At 41.4% G+C, this 21,305-nt stretch overlaps 1 protein-coding gene across 2 annotated transcripts in view; it reads right to left on the bottom strand.

Annotated features, from left to right (window-relative positions):
• The window catches only part of B4GALNT2 (beta-1,4-N-acetyl-galactosaminyltransferase 2 (SID blood group)), a 300,997-nt gene that overhangs the window by 78,368 nt on the left and 201,324 nt on the right, over positions 1-21,305 (bottom strand). For both annotated transcript variants that reach the window (XM_077252490.1, XM_077252489.1), the window contains exon 6: positions 20,675-20,761. In XM_077252490.1, the coding sequence (XP_077108605.1) occupies positions 20,675-20,761 (87 nt within the window). The remainder of the gene's footprint in view (positions 1-20,674; positions 20,762-21,305) is intronic.

Below are 21,305 nucleotides of genomic sequence, written 5' to 3'. Positions count from 1 at the left end.
TAGACCTATTATAGAACGATCTTTAATTAGGGGCTGATGTGAATAGTCTGTTACTTTCAGCCTAAATGTGGAGGAGCAGCAAAGAGAATCGCCCTCTTTGGTGGACTTACAGAGCAATTATGTATTACATAGTCTCTCTTTTATTAAAATGCATTCCATGTAGTACTACACTTCATCTGCAGTAGCAGCGGAAAGAGGATTTAAAGCATTTCATAATAACAGTTGCCCACAGGGGGTTTCAGTTGCTAAATCCATGATGATCAACTTATTACTACCAAGTTTACATTTAAAGGGAACCTGTCACCTGAATTTGGCGGGACCGGTTTTGGGTCATATGGGCGGGGTTTTCGGGTGTTTGATTCACCCTTTCCTTACCCGCTGGCTGCAATATTGGATTGAAGTTCATTCTCTGTCCTCCGGAGTACACGCCAGTGCAAGGCAATATTGCCTTGTGCAGGCGTGTACTCCGGAGGACAGAGAATGAACTTCAATCCAATATTGCAGCAAGCATGCAGCCAGCGGGTAAGGAAAGGGTGAATCAAACACCCGAAAACCCCGCCCATATGACCCAAAACTGGTCCCGCCAAATTCAGGTGACAGGTTCCCTTTAAATCTAGGGTTGTCCAAAAAACAAACACATACTGTGGTGCTTAAAAGTTTTTGAACACTTCAGAATTTTTCATATTTTTGCATAAATTGGACTACATAATATTTTCACACAAATTCTAAAAGTAAATAAAGAAAACCAAATCAAACAAAGGAGTAAACAAAATATTAGACTTAGTAATTTTTTATGAGGAAAATGATACAATGTCACATGTATGTGAGTAGCAAAAGTATGTGAACCTTTGCTTTCAGTATCTGGTGTGATCCTTTGGGTAGCAAAACCAACATCTAAAGCTTTCTGGTAAGTGTTCATTAGTCCTGAAAATTGGCTTAGAGGAATTTTAGCCCCATTACTCCCACAAAACAACTTCAACTCTGTTATGGTGTTGAGTTTTCTCCCATGATCTTCTTCATTCAGGTCACTCCACAACATTCCAATAGAGCAGGCGTGGCACCAGGATCATTGAAGAAGAAACTCAAGATGACCGGTTTGAGCAGCAATACGTGGAAGGAATTAGGCATACGTAACAAGGCTGGCAGCTTCAATTTGTAAAACAAAGCATATTAATTTGCTTGATGACCTTGAAAGGACCAATAAAGTGAGGAACAAATTTGAAGGATGGAATCTTGAATCTTGAAACAGATGTACTTGGGAGAGTGCCACACCTTATCCCCAGGCCGAAAGCATGCTGGGTCCAAGTGTCTCTTGTCCAAATGCTCTTCAGATGATTTCTTAAAAGTTACTTTGGTGTCCTCCCAGTTCTTGGAGAAATCTGTAATAAGAGCATCGGCTGAAGGTACGCCAGAAGCTGCTAACAGCGAAAGAGGAATACCAGGCTGTTGATCAAAGGCAATGAAGAATGGGGCTTTGCAGAAGACTCACTTACATGATTATTATAGGAGAACTCTGTCCAAGGCAAAAGCTTGACCCAGTCATCATGGTGTTCATTCGTGAAATGCCACAGGCAATTAGATAAAGCCTTATTGATTCTCTCCACCTGGCCGTTGGATTGTGAGAGATATGCAGAAGAGAAGTTCAAGACCACGTGTTTGCACATAGCTTTCCAGAATATGTAAGTGAATTGGACTACCCTGTCAGATATGATGTGAAGAGGAATCCCATGAAGGGGGAAGATGTGCTCAATAAACCTCTCGGCAAGCTCTGAAGCAGATGGAAGACCAGGTGATGGAGTAAAGTGAGCCACTTTCGAGAAGCGATCCACCACTACCCAGATGACGGAGCATCCAGAGGACACAGGTAGGTCCATAATAAAGTCCATGGTGATGTGCAGCCAAGGAGCTGAAGGCACAGGAAGTGGTAGAAGTCGCCCTGATGGGAGTTGCCTGGGTGTCTTGTTACGTACACTGGAAGGATAGGCAGAAGCAAGTTACATGATATCTTTTTGAATGGTAGATCAACAATAATGACATGAAGTGAGTTGCAAAGTCTTTCTCTGCCAGGCATAACTAGTCTCCTTTGAAAACTATCCCCACAGTAGAACTTGCCTCTTATCTGATTCTGATACTAAACTTTTCCCTGCAGGAATCTGAGACAAGTTGACTGGAGCCACAGTAGCCATCTTGGAAGCCTCAATGATAAGTTGTGGTTCCTCCTCTTGGCCAGTGGGTAGGAAGGACCTAGAAAGCGCATCTACCTTGACTTTCCTTTCAGCCATCTGAAAATGCAGGACAAAGTCAAAACAGGCAAAAAAAACAGCAACCACCTAAGGCTAGTTTCACATTTGCGTTTAAAAACGCAAACGCAGGTGGTGAAAAAACGCATGTAAACGCGTGCAAACGCTGCGTTTTTTAGACGCATGCGTTTTTGCATGCTGTAAAAAAACGCTGCGTTTTGCCACGTTTACATGCGTTTTTTCCTGCGTTTGTGTTTTTGAAACCCATGCTGAGAAGTGTGTGACAGCTGCCAATCATCAAAATCAACAAGAAAACCCACTATAAATAGAAATAGCTAGGGTTAGGGTTAGGGTTAGGATCCCTAGGGTTAGGGGTAGGGTTAGGGGTAGGGTTAGGGTTAGAATCCCTAGTAGGGTTGAGCGAAACAGATCGGCCAATTTCAAAAGTCACCGACTTTTGGCAAAGTCGGGTTTCGTGAAACCCGACCCGATCTCACTGTGGGATCGGGTCGGCGATCTTCGCTCCAAAGTCAGGTTTCGTTTCATATATCGTGTCATTGAGACACACACACATATATATATATATTTATATTTACTTCAGCGCGATACAGCAGAAAAGCCGGTAATTCAATTGCCGGCTTTTCATTTTTCCTGCCTAAACCCGACATGATATGAGACATGGTTTACATACAGTAAACCATGTCATATCCCCCTTTTTGTTGCATATTCCACACTACTAATGTTAGTAGTGTGTATGTGCAAAATTTCGGCGCTGTAGCTATTAAATTTAAGGGTTAAATCTCGGAAAAAATTGGCGTGGGCTCCCGCGCAATTTTCTCCGCCAGAGTGGTAAAGCCAGTGACTGAGGGCAGATATTAATAGCCTAGAGAGGGTCCATGGTTATTGCCCCCCCCCTCCCCCCTGGCTGCAAACATCTGCCCCCAGCCACCCCAGAAAAGGCACATCTGGAAGATACGCCTATTCTGGCACTTGGCCACTCTCTTCCCACTCCCGTGTAGCGGTGGGATATGGGGTAATGAAGGGTTAATGTCACCTTGCTATTGTAAGGTGACATTAAGCCAGATTAATAATGGAGGGGCGTCAATTATGACACCTATCCATTATTAATCCAATTGTATGAAAGGGTTAAAAAAAACACACACACAATATTGCAAAGTATTTTAATGAAATAAACACACAGGTTGTTTTAATATTTTATTGCTCTCTCAATCCACCTGAAGACCCTCGTTCTGTAACAAATTAAAAATAATAAACCAACAATATACATACCTTCCGTAGATCTGTAACGTCCCACGATGTAAATCCATCTGAAGGGGTTAAAATATTTTACAGGCAGGAGCTCTGCTATAATGCTCGTGCCTGTAAAACCCCGGGGAATGAAGGTAATGTAGGTCAATGACCTGTAGTTACTTTCAGTCGCGGTAATGCGCCCACTGCTGGATGTCCTCATATGACCTCGAGCCTGGTAACTTTTCTGAATATTTTCCCACGTTCGAGGGACATCCAGCAGGGGGCGCATCACTGCGAATGAAGGTAACTACAGGTCATTTACCTACATTACCTTCATTCACCGGGGTTTGACAGGCACGAGCACAGCTGCATTAGCAGAGCTCCTGCCTGTAAAATATTTTAACCCCTTCAGATGGATTTACATCGTGGGACGTGACAGATCATCGGGAGGTATGTATATTGTTGGTTTATTATTTTTCCTTTGTTACCGAGCGAGGGTCTTCAGGTGGATTGAGAGAGCAATAAAATATTAAAACAACCTGTGTGTTTATTTCATTAAATTACTTTTTAATCATGTGTGTGTTTTTTTAACCCTTTCATACAATTGGATTAATAATGGATAGGTGTCATAATTGACGCCTCTTCATTATTAATCTGGCTTAATGTCACCTTACAATAGCAAGGTGACATTAACCCTTCATTACCCCATATCCCACCGCTACACAGGAGTGGGAAGAGTGGCCCAGTGCCAGAATAGGCGCATCTTCCAGATGTGCCTTTTCTGGGGTGGCTGGGGGCAGATGTTTGTAGCCAAGGGGGGCCAATAACCATGGTCCCTCTCTAGGCTATTAATATCTGCCCTCAGTCACTGGCTTTACCACTCTGGCAGAGAAAATTGCGCGGGAGCCCACGCCAATTTTTTCCGCGATTTAACCCTTAAATTTAATATCTACAGCGCCGAAATTTTGCACATACACACTACTAACATTAGTAGTGTGGAATATGCAAAAAAAAGAGGGATATGACATGGTTTACTGTATGTAAACTGTTGTGGGCTCTGTTTTCGGGCTCCCTCTTGTGGTCACAGGTGGTATTGTGTGAGTTTTGTTTTTGGGCTCCCCCTGGTGGCTTTGTTTGTTATCCTGCGGATCTTTGGCTGAATCAGCTGCCTCGTTATGCACTAGGGAGTTTCCTATTTAGCTCTGCTTCACCTCCACTTGTTGCCGGCTGTCGATGTATTCAGTGCTATTCTGATCTCCCCTGATTATCTTCGTTTTCAGTCTCTTCTGGAGAAGCTAAGTTTCTGTTTGATTATTTTTTGCTCATCAGTCTGCAATATGATTTCAGTGTATGATGAGTTTAGTCCAGCTTGCTAATATGTGAGTTCTTTCTGCTGGTAAGCTCTGGGGTACGGAGTTGCTTCCCCCGCACCGTTAGTTGGTGCGGGGGCTCGAGCAATCTCTGCGTGGATATTTTGCTTAGGGTTTTCTATTGACCGCACAGCTCCCTTCCTATTTTCTGCTATCTAGTGTTAGCAGGCCTCATTTGCTAAATCTATTTCATCTCTGCGTTTGTGCTTTCCCCTTAACTCACCGTTAATATTTGTGGGGGGCTTTTCTATATCTTTGGGGTCATTTCTCTGAGGCAAGTAAGGACTTTACTTTTCCTCTAGGAATAGGTAGTTTCTCAGGCCGTGAAGTGACGTCTAGGATTTTCAGGTAACGTTCCACGGCTGCCTATAGTTGTTTGCGGATAGGATCAGGTTGCGGTCAATCCAGATACCACTTCCCCAGAGCTGGTCGTCGGTTTAGTTACTTAGCTAGTCTTACTTGCGATCCTTGCCACTAGGATCATAACAGTAAACCATGTCTCATATCATGTCGGGTTTAGGCAGGAGAAATGAAAAGCTGGCAATTGAATTACTGGCTTTTCTGCTATATCTGTTGTGAATTCCATTCTGGAGCTCCCTCCTGTGGTTGCTAGTGGTATTTTTGTGGGTTCTGCCCTTGGGCTCCCTCTGGTGGTTTCGAGTGGAACTGCTGCTCCGTTAGGTAGCTGTAGCAGCTGCCATCACTGATCGCCTTGCCTGGGTTTGTTATTTAAACCTGCTCTGGGCTTTAGTTCATGCCAGCTGTCAATGTCTTAGGTTGGATTTTGTTCTCTCCTTGGATTTCTCATATGGCCTGTCCTTGTCAGCAAAAGATAAGTTTCTGCTAGTTTTTGTCTGTCCATTTGCTTTGGACTTATTGTTTTGCAAATATGTCTCTTTTTGTCCAGCTTGCCACTATGTCATATTCAGGCTAGCTGGAAGCTCTGGGAAGCAGATTTGCCCCTCCACACCGTGAGTCAGTGTGGAGTTCATTTTTGTAAACTCTGCGTGGATTTTTGTAGTTTTTAATACTGACCGCACAGTATCCTTTATCTCTGTCTATCAAGTTTAGTATTGGCCTCCTTTGCTGAAAACTGATTTAATTTCTGTGTATGTCATTTCCCTCTTCACTCACAGTCAATATTTGTGGGGGGCTATCTTTCCTTTGGGGGTTTTCTCTGAGGCAAGATAGCTTTCTGTTTCCTTCTTTAGGGGTAGTTAATTCTTAGGCTGTGAAGAGGTGTCTAGGGAGAGTCAGGAACATCCCTCGGCTATTACTAGTGTTGTTGTTAGGATTAGGGATTGCGGTCAGTAGAGATACCACCTCCTCAGAGCTCGTCCCATGTTGCGTTTTAGCCACCAGGTCATATCAGTGTGGCCTTTTAACCACCAGGTCATAACATATATCGCGCTGAAGTAAATATAAAAATATATAGATTTCCCATTGACTTGCATTGGGTTTCGTGTTTCGGCTGATCCCCCAACTTCGACTTTTCAAGAAGATCGGCCGATTTCACTCGACTCGACTTTTGAGAAAGTCGGGTTTTGCGAAACCCGACTCGACCTCAAAAAAGGAAAAGTCGCTCAACCCTTATCCCTAGGGTTAGGGTTAGGGTTAGAGTTTGGATCCCTTTATCACCTTGATGGTGGGGGGTGGCTTATCAGGGTTAGGGGTAGGGTTAGGGTTTGGATCCCTTTATCACCTTGATGCTGGGGGGTGGCTTATCAGTGTGTATTCTTGTTTTTTTCTATTGAAACGCATGCGTTTAAAACGCAACCAAACGCATGTGTGTAAAAACGCATGCGTTTACATAGAAAGCAATACGTTTTTTGGCCGCAAAAAAACACCTCTAGAAATTACTACATGTTGCATTTCTGCAACCAAACGCAAGCATAGAAAAGATGCATGCGTCGTCAAACGCGGCAAAATGCATACAAAAAAAACTGCATGCATTTTTAATGTTAAATATAGGAAAAAAAACGCATGCGTTTTTTTGCGCTAAAACGCAGCGGCAAAAAATGCAATGTGAAACCAGCCTAACCTGGTGCAGATTCAGTCTTTGTGCAGACTGTAGGTAAACCAGGTTCTTATGGTCGGTGTATACGACGACCGGATGGACTGTACTTTCGAGAAGGTAATGTCACCACTCTTCTAGAGCCATCTTGATTGCCAATAACTCTTGGACACCAATCGAGAGTAGTTGCATTCAGTAGCAGGGAAGGCTTTGGAAAAAAAATACATGTGACCATTCAATGGGAGGAAGACTTCAGCTTGAGAACTACCCCTGTCAATGGAGGGAGAAGCATCTACTTTCAGAAAGTATTATTTGTTAACTTCTGGTCTATGCAGCACTGGAGCAGAGGAGAAGTCCTGTTTCAGTGAGAGAAATGTGTTCTCAGATTCCGGAGTCCACACCTTTGGATCGGCGCCCTTATGGATCATTACTGAAATAGGGTGGTTCAAGATGAGAAATGGAGAACAAATTGTCGGTAACAGTTAAGGAGTCCTAGGAATCGCTGGACTACCTTAACACCAGCAGGATGCGGCCATTTGAGAATGGAAGACAACTTCTCTGGATCCATCCTCAAACCTGTGTCCAAGATGATACAGTTGAAACCAGAAATTTACATACACTATATATAAAGACACATATGCATGTTTTTCTCAATACCTGACATGAAATCAGAATAAACCTTTCCCATTTTAGGTCAATTAAGATTACCATAATTATAAATATTTGCCAAATGCAAGAATAATGAGAGAATGTTTTAAGGCATTTTTTTTTACTTACTGCAAAGTCAAAAGTTCAGTCATTAGTATTTGGTACCATTGCCCTTAAACTGAATGACTTGGGTCAAACATTTGAGATATCCTTCCAAAAGCTTCTCACAATAGTTGGTCGGAATTTGGGCTCATTCCTCCTGATAAAACTGGTGTAACTGATCCAGGTTTGTAGGTCACCTTGCTCGCACCTGTCTTTTCAGCTTTGCCCATAAATTTTCAATAGGATTGAGATCAGGGCTTTGTGATGACCACTCCAAAACATTGACTTTTTGATCCTTAAGCCACTTTGATACCATTTTAGCAATATGCTTCAGGTTATTGACCATTTGGAAGACCTCTTTCAGTCCAAGCATTAACTTCCTGGCAGATGTCTTGAGGTGTTGCTTCAGCACTGCCACAATCTTCTTTTCTCATGATGCAATCTATTTTGTGGAGTGCACCAGTCCCTCCTGCCCAAAAAGTTTCGATTTTAGTTTCAGCAGACCACAGGACATGTCTCCAAAAATTAAGGTCTTTGTTAATGTGTGCATTTGCAAACATTAATCCAGCTTTTTCAAGTTTCATTTGGAGTAATGTCTTCTTCCTGGCAGATTGGCCTTTCAGCCCATGTTGATACAGTGCTCATTTCACTGTAGATATTGACAATATCTTACCAGCTTCTGCCATTATTTTCACAAGGTCTTTTGCTTTTGTCCTTGGGTTGATATGTACATGTCGGACCAAAGCACGTTCATCTCTGGGACACAGAAACCATCTCCTTCCTGAGTGGAATGATGGCTGGATATTCCTATCTTGTTTGTAGTTGCGTATAATTGTTTGTACAGGGAATGAATGAGGCACCTTCGGGTATCTTGAAATTGTACCCAAGGATTAGCTAGACTTGTGCAAGTCCACAATTCTCTTCCTGATATCTTGGCTGATTTCTTGAGACTTTCCCATGTTACTACACAAAGAAGCAGTGTGTTCCAGGTATGCATTAAAATCCATCCACATGTGTGTCTCTAATTAAATCAGAAGTTACCTAAAAAACTATCAGAAGCTTCCAAACACGACATCATCATATGGGCAGTCTAGAATTGCTTAAAGTCATAGTAATCTTAGCGTATGTAAACGTTTGACTTTGCAGTAAGTAATAAAAATGCCTTAAAAATTCTCTCTCTCTCATTATTCTGGCATTTGGCAAATATTAATAATTATGGTAATCCTAAGTGACCTAAAGCGGGAAAGGTTTATTCTGATTTCATCCCAGTTATTGAGAAAAACATGCATATGTGTATTTTACATAGTGTATGTAACCTTCTGGTTTCAACTGTATATCATAGGAAAGGCAGAGAAGATTGTTCAAAGACTCATTTTTTCATTCTCCCTAAGTCTCTCCAAACCTTGACAAACGTTCCTCCTATAAGAGGGCAGATCTGGAGAGAAGACCAGGATATCATCTAGATAAATCACCATGCAATAATAAAGGAAGTCTCGGTAGATGTTATTCATGAATTCTTGGAAGACTGGTGGGACATTATGGAGCCCAAATGGCATAACTCGGGACTCATAATGGCCATCCCGTGTGTTAGAACCAGTCTTCCACTCATCTACATGGTGTATAGGGTTAGGTTGTGGGCTCCTCTCAGATGCAGCTTGATGAAGATTCTGGCACCTCCAAGACATTAAAAGAATTCCAGGGTTAGTGGCAATGGATATTTGTTTTTAATAGGTAAGGAGGGGGCACTACTCAGGACTCTAACACTCACATCCAACACACACCAGTTCAGTCAGGGCACCTGGGCGTACCCTTAGGGAAAAAGGCCTCATTCCAGGCTGGAAAGGACTGGCTGGTGGGAGTGGGTGGGGTAGGTAGGAAAAAGCAGGAGGGAGGAGAAGGAATGGAGCAGACATGCTGAGAAGGAGCGCCCTGTCAGAGGCAGCTAGAGAGAGATTGCAAAGACAGTGTGCAGGAGCAGTTGGTTCTGGGAGACCAAAGGAGAAGGAGTGAAGAACATGGCTGAGGAGAGAATTGAGAGGGAGAGACAGAAGGAAACTCTCGGGAGGATAGAAGGGGTCCTAGGGGCAAGGGAAGTGCAGAAGCCACCCGTGGGGCCCGCATCCACGCTGAACGTAGTTGGGTGGAGGGACCAGGTCGTAGTTAGGGGACCAGCCCCAACTTAATGTAAATCTTCAAGTTCAGCTAAGAAACCAGAGGCTATGGCTTTTGCAATAGTCACAGCCACATCCAACCATACTTCGCCAAAAAGACAGCCGTATAGAATTCAGAGGACGTCACCTTACCAGGTTTGTAAAGGAACAGATGATTGGCCTCGGGGAGACCAAAACATCCAACACCGTGGAGACACCATCACGTGTTTCTCAATGCAGTGATCCAGAACACTGCCCCCATCCCTTATGGGAAATATGCAAATGCATGTAGGATAGCTGCAGAGACACCATCACGTGTTTCTCAATGCAAGCAGTGAATAGCCAGACCTTTCCCCGGGAAGGAACAACCACGGGAAGGGCAGCATCCAATAAAGGAAAACATCCAATACAGGAAAACCACCTATGCCAAGCATGGTATCCATCCACAGACAGCTGTTTCGGGGTGTTTGCCCCTCATCAGTGTGGAGTAGGAATCTGGCTATTAGGAGCAGTGCCTACACGTGATGGTGTCTCCGGTGTTGGATGTTTTGGTCTCCCCGAGGCCAATCATCTGTTCCTTTACAGCCTTTTACTAGGCACTGCTCCTAATAGCCAGATTCCTACTCCACACTGATGAGGGGCAGTACGTGCAAAATTAAGACCTGCCAATCACCTAGAGTGATGATTTAAAGAGCCTGCCAGGGGCAGCTATGCGCTTATGAGTACCTTGCTTAAATGAATGATTTCAGAAACGAGATTGAATTAGAGAACATATTGATAAATCTACACTCAAATTTACAGTCATTTAGTAAAAATAAGACAAATGCTTTATAAATGTAGGAGATGACATCACTTTCTAAACCACAAAGTCTATTGCTCAGATTCATCAAGACTGGCATTTTATACACCAGTTTTGATTAAATGTGCGCTGGAGAAAGGGACGTGTACCTCATAATAAAATTTGCGCAGTTGATGTGCACTATTTTAAGAGATGTACTCAAGTCGGGGACTGAAGTACTTTTCTGTTGTAATTTACACTATTTTTTTTGGTCTTAAAGGGAATCTGTCACTAGAAAAAACACTGTTGGGCTGCAGATTTGGGGTTAGTCTGCAGGTTAATAGAAAAAAATTGGAGTCCGGCTTAACAGGACTGGATTTTCCTTTTCTTTTTCAAAAGAAAATATACTGCATACAAAAGAAAAATTTACATGGTCGACATGATTGAGTCATGAGTAAGACTGTTAAGTGCAGTCGATAAGCGTCGACTGGGTCATGTCGACCATGTAAATTTTTCTTTTGTATGCACTATATTTTCTTTTGAAAAAGAAAAAGAAAAGGAAAATCCAGTACTGTTGAGCCGGACTCCAATTTTTTCTATTTTCCTTGATGCGAGGCCAGGGCGAGGCCGGTGTCTGAGCCCCAGGTGGATGAGCATAGAGCAACTGGGTGAGCTGGAATCAAGTTTCTTTAATCTGCAGGTTGGTGGCGTTGCTGGCTTGCCCTGTGCCCACACTTGGTCAAGTGCTGCAGGGGAAAAATTAACTTTATCCTCCCAGCAGTGTTTGGCTTCCAGTCAGAGCGGTGGCTGGAACTGCGCCTCCGGCGCTGACTGACAGCTGACCCTAGTGCAGAGTGAGTGTCAATCAGTGCTGGGGGTGCAGTTACAGCGCACTTTCGGTATACTCAGAGCGATGACTGAACTGGCTCCACCCTCATGACTGAAACCATAAGACTGTTGTGCGGAGGGAGGGAATATAGTTGATTTTCTCCCTGCAGTGTTTGGAAAAGTGTGGGCGCTGGGTGAGTTGGTGATGCTATTGACCTGCAGCCGATCCCCATATCTGCAGGCTGATAGTTTTTTCTGGTGACAGGTTCCCTTTAATTATAATAAATTTCATGGTTCTGCATAGTCACGCCCCCTCAGTACTGAGCTCCTCCCACTTTTTAAACCTTTGCCTGAGCTGTATGACACTGGTGTGAAAACATTAATACATAATTGTAATCATTTTGCTCACTACGCTATGCACACACATTTCAAGTAGTTTCATGCCAGAAAACTGGCAAAGATTTGCTTGCTGAATCGAGCCCTGTAGCTTGCAGGTGTTGCTATTTATCGCAGCTTAAAAGGTTTTAAATTGTCATAATCAAAGTTTTAGAAGGTTAATCCGCCATGATCTGTGTTGCCTCCTTTTATGGCAGCAGTTGACGACTCTTGGCAATCAACCAAAGTTGACTCCCACTGTATATAAAGCCTTCTCAAGACATTGATTGCTCATGTTCAACCTAAATGTATGTTCCATGTTGCCAAAAAGTTATTTAAATTGTGTGATTAATTGGGTTGTCGAGAAAAAGGAAGTTATCATCTATCTGCAGGAATGGTCAACCCTCACTGATGTCCAGAACTTGCCACTTTTATTCTCATCAGATATGCGCATGCTCATCAAAGCTCCATGTATTCTCTATGAGGCTGCTGAAATAGCAGTAGGGCTGCTGTGCGCGGCAATCCAATAGAGACTGCATGGAGGTGGTCAACCTCAACCATGTGTAATACGACTCCAATGGGAATAAAAGTGGCCCTTTATGGCAATCGATGGTATCCTAGCCATTGGACCCTAACTGATTTCTAAGCTTGTACTCATAATGCCAAAAGGTGTTGACTCCTTTACTTCAGAATTAGTTGAATTATTTTGCTATGAAATAGATTGCAGTCCCTGGTAAAGCCTAAAAAATGGCTTTCCCATCTATGCATACTTACGCTAAAAAGAACCTGAAGACCTACAAACTGCAGTAACCACCGATCGACCAAACCGCTGCACGACCAGCTCTACCTTCGCCTACTGTATTCTCACCCATCCCTTGTAAATTGTGAACCCTCATGGGCAGGGTCCTCTCTCCTCCTGTACCAGTTGTGACTTGTATTGTTCAAGATTATTGTACTTGTTTTTATTATGTATGCCCCTCCTCACATGTAAAGCGCTTTGGAATAAATGGCGCTATAATAATAATAAATAATAATAATAATAATAATAATAATGATGATTAAAAACATCATCACAGTGATACATTGGATTGCATGTCATGTAAATAAATTCATTATCATCATGTGCATTATACATTTGAGTGCCAGGTTCATTTTAAATATTAAAATAAAAACAGGTTACCCACTCACACCTGATTGTCAACACTGATTGAAAACACAAGACTAAATTTCATCTTCAAATTACATCTGCTAATTCATATACTTTTGCCACTAATAGATGTGTGATATTGGATTATTTTAATAATTTAAAACGTTCAAAAGTCTAATATTTTTTACTCGGTTCGATCTATGAAGAAATGGGAAGAATTCTTAAGGATTTACTTGTATCACTGTATAATTGAAGATAATTGAAACTTTTGAAATTTGAATTCACCAGCTTAATCGAAATTATCCAGAAATTTTAATTTGCAGCTAATCGATTCCCCATGAATTGCAAGTACTGCTAAACATTTAGCTGCCTGGAAAAGACGTGTAACACTTGGATCTCCTACGACTGTACGGAACCAGATTCAAGTTTTCCAAAACAAGTGCAAACATAGAAATGTCAAAGTGCCCTCACAATGTGAGCGGATGGTGATCGGTGGTAATCAACAACTAGTTTAATAACACAGAGCACAAACAGACTTATGCTAATTAAATTTAAAAAAAATGTCCAAAAATTATCCCTCATATTTTTGAGATCAGGTACATCATTCTATCACTGTCTATAAGTCCACGAGAATGATCAGCATTTCCTTCACTTGGCTAACTAAGTATTTACCTACCTAGGTCTGTAATCTAAACTAAATATGACTGACCATGCATTTTAATAAACATGAAAACAGCAAACTGGATTTGAAGATGGCCATTTAATCTTGTAGCAATGACACTATGTGCATGTCCTTACAAATTTAGATGGTACCTTCTGTGGTTAACATTGTGGCAGAACATGAGAAAGGGTCATTGTTCAATTCCTCATGTGATCACGCTCTCTAACCATGTGAGTTAGTGGCAAAAATGCCACTACTAAAAAAAAGAACCTGCTTTGGAAAATTTTGATGTAATAGTTAATAGCCGAAGAACCAGAAATATATGCTTCAATCACTAGAAGAATTAGTCATTATCATTAGTAATGTAAATTCTGTTGAACCAGACGCTTTTGAAGAACTAATCTCTTCTCAAAATAAGATCAGATCTTTGGATGATATATCTGGCAGAATTTAACAGTATCCATCTGCAAAGCTATCTGATATTTGTTCCATAAAGGATGCAGTGAGTATAAGTAAAGAAACAAAAGCAGAGGTTTTTTTATGTTTTCAGTCCTCCGTAGGCTTCCCAATGCTGCACGGAGTACTACAGAAGGAATTCCCCCCTGTTGACATCCAAAAACTTAATTTGTCAAAAAATGAAGGCGGAGACTGCATTCTTAAAAAATAATGGTGATTTATTATCAACCATCAAGGCTTAATACACTCCAAAAGGCAGTACAATTGAGGTGGTAAGGTATCGATTATGGTTCACAAACTATTGATGCCAAATAAGAAGGGAAGACTGATGATGATAGTGATGATAACAGTGACCAGGCACTACTTGAGAGTGAAAACTGGCTACCAAAATAACAATCAATATAAGAAGGCGGACAGCTTCAGCCTCGCCCACATTCGGTTATGTGCACATGATCAAGAAATGCTGCGGGTTGGACGCTGCATATTTCTTCAGCATCCAACCTGCAATGTCCAGATGTTACAGCAGGGGTGGGTAACCTTTTTTCTGCCAAGGGCCATTTTAAATTTTATAATATCATTTGGGGGCTGTATAAAATTATTAACTTAAAAATTAAACTCTATATTGATTCAAAGATTTAAATAAATTGCAGCACCCCCCACACACAGTATAGTGCAGCTCCCCCCCCACACAGTATAGTGCAGCTCTCCTACCTCACACAGTATAGTGCAGCTCCCCTCACACATAGTATAGTGCAGATCCTCCCCACACAGTATCGTGCAGCTCCTCTCCACACACAGTATAGTGCAGCTCCCTCTTCACATTGTATAGTGCAGCTCCCCCTGCACACAGTATAGTGCACCTCCCCCACACACAGTATAGTGCAGCTCCCCCCAACACACAGCACAGTGCAGCTCTTCCTAACACAAGGTACAGTGCATCTCCCCACCAACACACAGTATACTGCAGGCCTAGCTCCCCCAATATACAGTATAGTGCAGACACACACACATTATAGTGAAGCCCCTGCACTCACACACACAATAATGCATACACACACTCATTCACACAATACTCAATCCTTCTTCTTCTTCTCCGCGCTGCTCCAGGCTCTCCTCTGGTCTCATCGGCTCCTCTGCTGGTACAGAAGCGTGGCACACGATTAAATGATGTCATCGTGCACCTGCTGAGTCACAAGCCTGATGCTTTTTCCTCCATCACTGCTTTCAACTGTATCGGCATCTACGATGCCGATAAGTTGAATGAGTGGTGGGAGCAGCGCCGGGCCACAGAGTGGCCTTCTGCGCGCACCTCTGCAGAATTAAAGGGCCCACGGCCAATAATGGGCAAAGTGGCTGCGGGCCGCAGCAGATGATATTGTGGGCTAGACTTTCCCCACCCCTGTGTTACAGCATAGTGGATGGGATTTCAAGAAATCCCTTGCCCACTATGAGTCCAGAGACACCCGTGGCTCACCTGCGGAGACGGACATGCGACACGTCTCTCTAGACCGTAGCACATCCATTCATCTTGCGGAGATGCAAGATAAATTTCACCCATAAAATGTATTGGACACGGTGAATCTGCACAGCTTCACCTGTGTTCTATAGCCAGCAATGCTTTGGACACAGAGGACATGCGCTGCATCCAAAGCGTTACCGATTCCTGATCGTGTACACATACCCTTATTGGTCAGAGTGCTTTTCTCAAGCCCAGGTTATGCAGTTTCATGTGCTGATGGAAAATTGCACTTCCTAGTCCATTTGTTCATGGGTTTCCTAGGCTTATCATTCTTCTGAAGAATAGCATCTACAAGAATCCAGCATGGGACCAATAATTAAATATTAAAATATTTATTTTAAAACAAAGTGGATCACTCATATCAATTAAAACCATATATGACAAGATAAAATAAATGGAGGTAGAGCGATATAGTGCAAAAGTTATGATGTAAATATATAATAAAGGAGTGGTCCAGCTTCCAGGACAAAATAATTAATCAAATATAAAATCCTATAGATCTTGTAAATTATCAAAAAGTGCTTGGTTCTTGATATCCCTATCTATGAATATAATAGCTAAAAAAGTAAACAGTGCAAGAGTATGAATATATAAATGCAACAAATAAAGTGTCAGGGCACAATAAAAAATGAAGCTCGTCAATAATAGAATAAATAATATAGAATTCAATTCATAGTGAATAATGGAGTACCAATAATAAATAACCTAAAAGTATATGACATTCATAGATAAAGGGTTACATCATCTGATTCTCGGATGCAGTCGCAGCATGCTGCAATTGTTTTCTTATGCCGAATCAGCATGAGAAATCAATGGCAGATCTGAGCTGTCCTATGGAATAACATTGGTCTATGTGCTATCTGATATAAAACATCACATAGCACTCGGCCATGTTATAAGCTCCTGTGAGTGACCCCTTAGACTGACAGGTATCATGCATTGAAATACTGGTGCATTGCAATGCATTATACCAGTGATCAGAGCCATGAAACTTAAAGTCCAAAAAAAAGGACACAATAAAAAAAGTTAAAAAAAAGTTTTTTAAAAAAAAAAATTGTAAAATATAGAAAAAATTAGTTATTATGAATGCATACATATAATTTATGTAAAAAAACAACAACAAAAGAACACAAATTTGGTATTGTTGCATCCATAATGACCAGAACTATTAAGTTATCAGACTAGTTAACCACTTCAATGAAGACCATAAAAAAAATATAAAGGTGATAAAAAACTATGCTCTTTCATCATACTGCCGAACAAAAGATGGAATAAAATGCGATCAAAAAGTCAAATGTAAACAATAATAGTCCTGCTGAAAACATCATCTTGTCCCACAAAAAATCAAGCTGCAATACAGCTCAGTCTGCGGTAAAATAAAAAAGCTATAGCTCTCAGAATGCAGAATGTCTTCTAAAAAATAGTTTTTGTCGTGTAAAAGCTGCAAAACATAAAAAAATTATATAAATGTGGTATCGTTGTAATCGTACTCACCCGGAGAACAAAGCTGTCTTAATAACTTTACCACATGCAGAACAACATAAAAAAATCCTAAACAATTCCTGAATTGCTGGTTTTTGTTCATTCTGCCTCCCAATAATCGGAATAGAAAGCGATTAAAAAATTAAATGTGCCTGAAAATGGTACCAATAAAAATGTCAACTTTTCCCACAAACAAGCCCTCACATGACTGAAATATTGAAAAATTATAGCTCTTAGAATATGACTATGCAAAAATAAAAAAAAATTTTTTAGCATGTGATAACAGCCCAACCTATAAAACTATACAAGTCTGGTATTGAATAAAGTCATCTAATCACTTATACAGCATGAGGAACAGCGTCAAAAATAACTAAAAGCAATCCTTGATGTGCTGTTAATTTGTCCACTCTGCCACCCAAAGATTGCAGTAAGGTTTGGCGCACATTTATTCTGGGCTCTGTGTACCCAACTACACACTTTTAAAGGGGGTAGAGGCATGGCACTCCCTTACACCACCGCACAGACATAACCAGGACATGGGCTACAAGTATCGCATTTCTTGTGTCAAGCCACTCATAACCAATAGACAACACCAGAAGCATCCTACCTGGCCTGGGCCAAGGAGAAAAAGAACTGGAGTGTTGCTCAGTGGTCCAAGGTGTTATTTTCAGATGAAAGTAAATTTTGCATTTCATTTGGAAATCAAGGTCCTAGAGTCTGGATTAAAGAGTGGAGCGGCACACAATCCATGCTGCTTGAGGTTTAGTGTGAAGTTTCCACAATCAGTGATGGTTTGAGGAGCCATGTCATCTGCTGGTGTAGGTCCACTGTGTTTTATCAAGACCAAAGTCAGCCCAGCTGTCTACCAGGAAATTTTATGCTTCATGCTTCCCTCTGCCAACAAGATTTTTGGAGATGGAAATTTATTTCTCCAGCAGGACTTGGCACCTGTCCACAATGCCAAAAATACCAATACCTGGTTTAAAAACAACAGTATCACTGTTCTTGATTGGCCAGCAAACTCACCTGACCTTAACCTCATAGAGAATCTATGGGGTATTGACAAGAGGAAGATGAGAGAAACCAATCCCAACAATGCAGCAGATCTGAAGGCTGCTATCAAAGCAACCTGGGCTTCCATAACACCTCAGCAGTGCAACAGACTGATCGCCTCCATGCCATGCTGCATTGATGCAGTAATTGATGCAAAAGGAGCCCCGACCAAGTATTGAGTGGATCTACTGAACATACATTTCAGTAGGAGAACATTTCGGATGTTAAAATCATTTTTTCAAGCTGGTGTTATAAAGTATTCTAATTTACTGAGATAACGACTTTTGGGTTTTCATTGTCAAGAGGAAGATGAGACACCAGACCCAACAATGCAGACGAGATGAAGGCTGTTATCAAAGTAAGGGTATGTGCACATGTCCGGATTTCTTGCAGAAATTTCCTGAAGAAAAACGGAAATTTTCTGCAAGAAATCCGCATTTTTTTTTGCATTTTTTTTCCGTTTTTTTAGCATTTTGCAAGCGTAATTAGCTTGCAGAATGCTAAAGTTTTCCAAGCAATCTGTAGCATCGCTTGGAAAACTGACTGACAGGTTGGTCACACTTGTCAAACATAGCGTTTGACAAGTGTGACCAACTTTTTACTATAGATGCTGCTTATGCAGCATCTATAGTAAAAGATAGAATGTTTAAAAATAATAAAAAAATTAAAAAATGGTTATACTCACCCTCTGCAGCCTCCGTTCCTATAGATGCCGGTGTGGTTCAGGGCCTTCGGTGACGTCACGGCTTGTGATTGGTCGCGAGCGGTCACATGAGCGGTCACGCGACCAATCACAAGACAGTGACGTCACCGCAGGTCCTGAACCACACCATCTATAGGAACAGAAGCGGCAGCATGCAGCGGTGAGATGCGGGAACACTCCGGGGACATCGAAGGTGAGTATATGACTATTTTTTATTTTAATTATTTTTTTTCGACCAATTATATGGTGCCCAGTGCGTGGAGGAGAGTCTCCTCTCCTCCACCCTGGGTACCAACCGCACATGATCCGCTTACTTCCCGCATGGTGTGCACAGCCCCGTGCGGGAAGTAAGCAGATCAATGCACTCCTAGGTGTGCGGAATCCCTGCAATTCCGCATTTTTAATGAACATGCTGCTTTTTTTTCCGCGATGCGATTTTTGCACAAAAAATGCGGAATACACTGTAAATAATAGGAGGTATAGGTTAGCGGTTTTTTTCGCGTTTTTATCACGTTTTTATAGCGAAAAAACGTGAAAAATCCTGAACGTGTGCACATGGCCTTACACCTCAGCAGTGCCACAGGCTGATTGCCTCCATGCCACGCTTTATTGATGCAGTAATTGATGCAAAAGGTGCCCCGACCAAGTATTGAGGGCATTTACTGAATATACATTTCAGTAGGCGAACATTTCGGATTTTAAAATCATTTATATCAGTTGTTATAAAGTATTCTAATTTACTGAGATTGACATTGGCTTTAAGCTATAATCATCAACATAAACAGAAATAAACACTTGAAATAGATCACACTGATTGTAATGACTCTATATAATATAGGAATTTCACTTTTTGTGTTGAAGAACTGAAATAAATTAAATTTTTGATGATATTCTTATTCTGTGAGAAGCACCTGTATGTAACCAGCACTCTATTCACTGACAGGGTTGGGAAATTAATTTTCCCAAAGGGAAACTGTCTCTCACAGTTGAAGTGTACCTACGAGAAAAATTACAGACCTCTCCATTCTTCGTAGGTCGGAAAACCTGCAAAATTGGTAGTCTATCAAATACTTATTTTCCCCTCTGTATATATAACACAAAAATCTTGCAATGTTAACAATGGTCACAGGTCCGAAGTTAAGGCTCCTATCTCCAAATTTGGTCACATGGACATTAGCATAAATAGACTGACTGAGAAAGACTCTTTTATAAAGGGGTGCGAGGAAATGGTCCATGGCCCCCTGGAAAGTGGCCAAAGTTCCTTGTAGACTGAACGGCGTCCAGATGTATTGGAAGCATCCGTCGGGCATAGAGAAAGCAGTCTTCTCCTAGGCTTCTTGTGACATGGGTGTTCACCAATATCCCAGGGTAATTATGTACCTTGCTGGCTCAAGTCTCTTGATCAGCTTGTTGACACACGACATTGGCCAAGTTTGAGACTTCGTTCAGCTTCCGATAATTATCATTACAGAATCCCCATTTGCCATCAGGTTGTGAAATAAGGACAATCGGACTAGACCACTGTCTCAACAGTGGTGTAGTACTAGAGCATTACTCCAGGTATATATCACTGAGGATAGCCACCTCTGAGATACACATTTCATATTTACTATGTGTCCAGTAGCCGCCTTACACTGTATTAGCTTCTTCAGCTTCTAAAAAATCACAGACACCATAAAAATTTTATGGACAGGCCAAAAAAGGGCAATTTCAAAGTTGAGTGTAGATAGTGATGATAGATACGCTGGATAATTATTTCATCCCCTACCTTTTCACTGGTCATGAAAGCTGAGAAAAGTTTACCATTTTACTAAAAATAATTTTTTATTATAAATCAAACATACAAATCTATATTGTAAAATATATATATGTATATATACACACACACACACATTACCTCTTCCTGGGTCATGCAAGCGAGGAATTTGTGGCTGACGGATGGAAATTGGTATATGAGCTATATGTTTACCAAGAATAAACTTCACTGCAATGGAGACAGGAAAAGAGAACATGAAAACTAGTTTATAAAAAATGCTTGTAAACCTTAACCCTTGTCCTGTATATTGTTATCCATTCTTCTCTATATCAGTATTCTGTAAAGATAAGTTACAAAGATAAAGAAGAGGTCAAGCACACAAACGGCTATACAATTTGTGGATTCATAAAATTACCTTTTTCGCTTATTTTCATAATTGTGTCATAGAACCTAAATAGATGTATCCACCTCAGTACTACAGTACTAACTCTCTGGGCTACTGGTTCTGGATCTAGCAGCACATATCTGTTAGCAGGGTTTTGCTATGTAATCTGAGAGCTGCATGATGATGGTGCAGAGGCCCTGATTCCAGTGATGTATCACTTACTGGACTTCTTGGTGTAGCTTTGGCAGAATTCCTGTTTTCTTTGCTGTAGATATAGCAGTGGTCAGAATAAGGAGTTGTATATAACCCCGCCTACAACACTGACTGGCAGTTTTCTATGTACATTATGCACTGTCAGCAAGCTACCAATCAGTGGTGGGGACACAC

The sequence above is a fragment of the Ranitomeya variabilis genome, chromosome 4, assembly GCF_051348905.1.
Source record: "Ranitomeya variabilis isolate aRanVar5 chromosome 4, aRanVar5.hap1, whole genome shotgun sequence".
NCBI classification, from domain to species: domain Eukaryota; kingdom Metazoa; phylum Chordata; class Amphibia; order Anura; family Dendrobatidae; genus Ranitomeya; species Ranitomeya variabilis.
The sequence above is the reverse complement of the archived record's forward strand: the minus strand, read 5'-3'. Positions and strand labels throughout refer to the sequence as shown.